We start from the raw sequence: 4,723 nt of genomic DNA on the forward strand, positions 1-4,723 counted from the left end.
GACGTCATCACCGAACGCCGGGGTTAGGGAAGAGAACTGTGGGAGGAGATTGTTTTCCCACGACCTTATAAGGGCTTTTCCCATGATCCTTTCCTTCTTTTCGCCATCTTTTCTTCTCGCCGGCGCTAGCAGCAATGAAGTAAGCAGGAACCTTATATCCCAATCCTCTTGCATCTTCGGGCAAAGGGCCTCTCCGGCATCCCAGGCATGGCTTCTCCTTTCCGAAGATATCCCCCACCCCACCTAATGTGCTTTTGCTTTTCGTTACAGGGTCGAGCTATGCAGTTTCAGCGGGTACAAGATCTACCCAGGACACGGGAGGCGCTACGCCAGGACCGACGGGAAGGTGAAAGGCCGCGTGGGCTAAACGCACTTTTGCTGCTAAGGAAAGACCGGTCTCATTCAGTCTAGGCGGGATCCTTCACCACATCACCCTTGGTCCCTGAAAAGCTTGTTCCGGGGACCGTGTGTGCAATGATTGTTAGGATCAGAAGCCTCTAAGTGAATCGGTCTTGAGCTTTGATCGAATGTAAATCAGGTCGGAAGTTAGGAGCTTGTGTAACATTAATGTTCCAGTGTAAGGGCAGTGGGCCACCGGGGTATTTGGCTATTTTATGGGCACCAAGTCCTTTTGGAATCTCGGGAGGGACAGGAGTTAGATGCCTTCCAGAATTTGACACCCAACTCTCCTCTGCGTTATGAACTTAGGTTTGTCTACTCGAGAAAAGACAGGGCGAAACGCAGAGACAGTTTCCTGCCAGTTCTGTGATACAAGCCTTTTGGTCTGTATGGGCCTCAGTTTTGTAAAATGAGAGGATAGAATTAGAATATTAATTCACTAGTAATTTCAAGCTCAAGACTCCTACTTTGAACTTGTCACGACAGGTTTTCCAATTTCTTAATGCAAAATGTGAGTCGGCATTCCTTTCCAAGAGGAATCCTCGTCAGATCAACTGGACTGTTCTCTACAGAAGAAAGCACAAAAAGGGACAGTCGGTAAGTGAAATGCACTTTCATGTTGTTGAAACTCTGAGCATCATTTACTGCTTTTTAAAATTAAATGAGACAGTATGTGAAAGTACTCCTAACTGAAAAGCATCAGACAGTGAAGTGAAAATGATTGATATAAAGAGTGCCTCCTTATACATCTTAGACTCACAGTAAAAATATCAAGTTGAAATTTGAAAGCATTCCCCCTTCCAGAGTTAGGTAAATTACATTAAGCTCACTTGGGTTATAGTGCACCATTAAAGTGTTTAAGATGTTCAAGTGGGTGGCAACTAAATAGTTCTGTGAAAACTTGGTATTGGTTATAATGCTTATAGAATTATTCCCAATGTAGGTATCATATTGTGGAGTCTTCCAGCATATTAGTTCTTAAAACTGGTTGTTTTTTGAAGTGGTCTTCTAGGTTGTTGAAACAGATTTTTGAGAAAAGGTTTGAGTGTCATGGCAAGAGAATTGGTATTCAGGAGGCTTGTGAATATTTAGTGAGTGAGCACCTCCTGGGTGAAAGACATGGCTAGGTATTACGGGAGTTCAGAGGAAGGAAAAATTCTAAACGGGGATGTGACATACCCAGTAGGGTGGCCATTATCCAAACGGGGGTCGGGGTGGGAGGAATTATAAATGTTGGTGGGGATGTGGAGAAATTGGAACCCTGTGCATTGTTGAATGAAGATGGTGCAGGCACTGTGGAAAGTGGTTTGGCAGTTTCTCAAAAAGTTAAAGAGAATTACCGTCATGATCTAGCAATTCCATTTCTAAGTCTATATACGCAAAAGAATTGTAAGTGGGGACTTAAACAGATTACTTGTACACTGATGTTCACGGTGCTGTTATTCACAATAGCCAAAAGGTGGAAACAACCAAATGTCCCATCAGTGGATGAATAGATAACTAAATGTGATAAATACATACAGTGAAATATTATTCAGCCTTAAAAAGCTGACAAGCCTGACATTATGCTAAGTGAAATAAGCCAGACACAAGAAGACAAATATTGTATGATTCCACTTTTATGGGGTACCTAGTTGTGGACAAATTCATAAAGACAAAGTAGAGGTTACCAGGCAAGACTGGGGGGGAAGGTGGAATAGGGAGCTATTATTTAATGGGTGCAGAGTTCGTTTTGAATTATGAAAAAAGTTCTGGAGATGGAAGTTGGTGTTTGCACAATATTGCAAACATTTTAATGCCACTGAATTACACACTTAAAAATGCTTTAAAATGGTCAACTTAATGTTATATATATTTTACCACAATAAGAAAAATATTTTTAAAATGGATTTGAGGTAAGAAAAATACAAACAGGTAAATACTGGCATTTTCTACAATAAAATTTCACCTCTGTACAAAGTTTAAAGTATTGGTAAAACGAGCATTTTGGTTAACCACAAATGTGCCCTCTTTTCTCCATATGTCCTGTTTAAAAATTTTAAGATATTTTATGTATCCCTGCTTTAATAAATAGTTCATTTTATTTTTTCTTGGACTTAGAGATGCACGCAAGGTCTTTTTTCTCACAAGCACTGTAGCATAGGTTTCAGTATAGAATCTGCAGCAGATGTGTGAATTGTACTGTCTTGATTCCCAGACATTCCCTACATTTGGTGGCTTTCCTGTCTTAAATCATCTTCTAACTTGACTATTTCTCCCAGTGTCAGTACTTGGAGTAAAAACAAAATAGAGTTGAGGGTTTGATAATTTTTTTCCGAAAGCACATTCTTTATGATAAAGTCTTGTTAAGATCACTTTTAAAGTACTATTCAGTTAACTTCCTTAGAGTTTAACTTTCTGTCTTTCTAAATAAAGTAGTAAATAATGGCCAGGATTTGTAATAGATGGTTTAACCAATCCATAATCGGAAAACTTATCTGTGTATTGCAGTATTTTACATATAGATACTTTAAAATATATATATTTGTATGTATATTTCATTTCAAATAATTGCATGGATTATTTTTGGTCGATTTTTTTTTCTTTTGCTGCACTGTGCAGCATGTGGGATCTCATTTCCCCAACCAGGGATTGAACCTGGCAGTGAAAGCCCAGAGTCATAACGACTAGGCCACTAGGGAACTCCCTGGTTGAATATTTCTGTGGTCTGAATTGTGTTCCCCCCCAAATTCATATGTTGAAACTGAGCCTCCAAGGTGATGGTTAGGAGGTGGGACATTTGGGAGGTGATACAGCCATGAGGGCAGAGCCCTCATGAATGGAATTAGTGCCCTTATAAAAAAGGCCCGAGAGAGCTCATTTGCCCCCTTCTGACATGTGATATATTTCATTTCTTCCCGACATTCATGAAGCAAGGTTGCTAAGTGTGGTCCCCATCTTTTTGTTCTGTAGGAAGAAATTCAAAAGAAAAGAACGCGCCGTGCAGTCAAATTTCAGAGGGCCATAACTGGTGCATCTCTTGCTGATATAATGGCCAAGAGGAATCAGAAACCTGAAGTTAGGAAGGCTCAACGAGAACAAGCTATCAGGTGAGGAAGCTTTCATTATGAGCATTTCAGCTGTTGGAATGGATTTTAGGTTATGTTTGGGTTTATAGGCACAGAAATCTTAATCTCATGTTATTTTGTGTTGTGTTACTTGCATCTGTATAAGAATTGTGAAATTGTAAACACTCAAATTTAATAATACAGAAGTTTATACTATAGTCTAAATGATTTGTTGAAATTCTATATGCAATTATAAAGATACTGTACCATTTCTAACAAACGTTAAGCTGACTTGGTGGTTAATGACATTTGTTAATAAATCCTTTGGATTTATCGTACAAATAATTGCAGGTGGGGAAGCAATATGTTAATTCTACTTTTCCCAAACACTAGCCTCTTGTTAATAGACTATACCCTTAAGGAGTAAAGTGCTTTGCTTAAGTTATTTTTAACCCCACAGGGCTGCCAAGGAAGCAAAAAAGGCTAAGCAAGCATCTAAAAAGACAGCAATGGCTGCTGCAAAGGTAATTGTGGGATTATCTTGGATTTCTCATTTAAAGCAACAGAAAGATTTATTTTTAATCCAAATTGTGGTAAATGAAAGTTTCAGTTTTTTTAAGGAATTTAGTGCAAGGCTCTAATGGAAATGATGTCCATAATTGATTTCTGAGTGAGTGATTCCGGTCTCCAGAGAGGTCCCTTTGCTAAAGCCAAATGCGTGTGTTAGTGCTATATAGAAATAGAAAGGGGGAAAATAAAGGTGTTTTAAAGTTTATTTTGAAATAATTCTAGATTTTCAGTAAAATTTTCTATAATTGTACAGAATTTACCCAGCTTTTATCACTGTTAATTTCAATAACCATAGTAAAAATTTCAAACCAAAAAGTTAGCATTGGTCCTTTTTCTGTTCTTAGGATACAGTTCAGGATCCCACACTGCATCTAGTTGTGTCTCTTAACTCCTTCAATCTCATATCTTTGTCTTTCGTTTATATTTCATATAAAGGTGGACTTTATAATATTAGGAACACAGATAATTAGGAAAGCAGTCTAGGAAACAAACAGAATCTGGGCATAAGAGAGCAGTGATTGGGGGAAAAAAACCAAAACAAAACCTCACATGGAATAATGCCACATAACATTGTCTTTTTACAGGCTCCCACAAAGGCGGCACCTAAGCAAAAGATTGTGAAGCCTGTGAAAGTTTCTGCTCCCCGTGTTGGTGGAAAACGCTAAGTTGGCAGCTTGGATTTTTAAATAAAGATCTGACTATAACTA

The 4,723-nt window shown here is 38.6% G+C and overlaps 1 protein-coding gene across 1 annotated transcript; it reads left to right on the forward strand.

Annotated features, from left to right (window-relative positions):
- Nucleotides 1-102: 102 nt before the first annotated feature.
- On the forward strand, nucleotides 103-4,723 carry RPL24 (ribosomal protein L24). The gene is made up of 6 exons (XM_065876797.1): nucleotides 103-139; nucleotides 271-346; nucleotides 886-996; nucleotides 3,352-3,488; nucleotides 3,907-3,970; nucleotides 4,601-4,723. The coding sequence occupies exons 1-6, from the start codon at nucleotides 135-137 to the stop codon at nucleotides 4,679-4,681; spliced, it is 474 nt and encodes a 157-aa protein (XP_065732869.1). The 5' UTR covers nucleotides 103-134; the 3' UTR covers nucleotides 4,682-4,723.

Source organism: Phocoena phocoena, chromosome 4 (genome assembly GCF_963924675.1).
Source record: "Phocoena phocoena chromosome 4, mPhoPho1.1, whole genome shotgun sequence".
Taxonomy (NCBI): Eukaryota; Metazoa; Chordata; class Mammalia; order Artiodactyla; family Phocoenidae; genus Phocoena; species Phocoena phocoena.

Coding starts and splice junctions, on each gene's coding strand:
- RPL24 (XM_065876797.1), top strand. Junction 347..885: donor ACGCCAGGACCGACGGGAAG/GTGAAAGGCCGC, acceptor TTGTCACGACAG/GTTTTCCAATTTCTTAATGC. Junction 3,971..4,600: donor CAGCAATGGCTGCTGCAAAG/GTAATTGTGGGA, acceptor GTCTTTTTACAG/GCTCCCACAAAGGCGGCACC.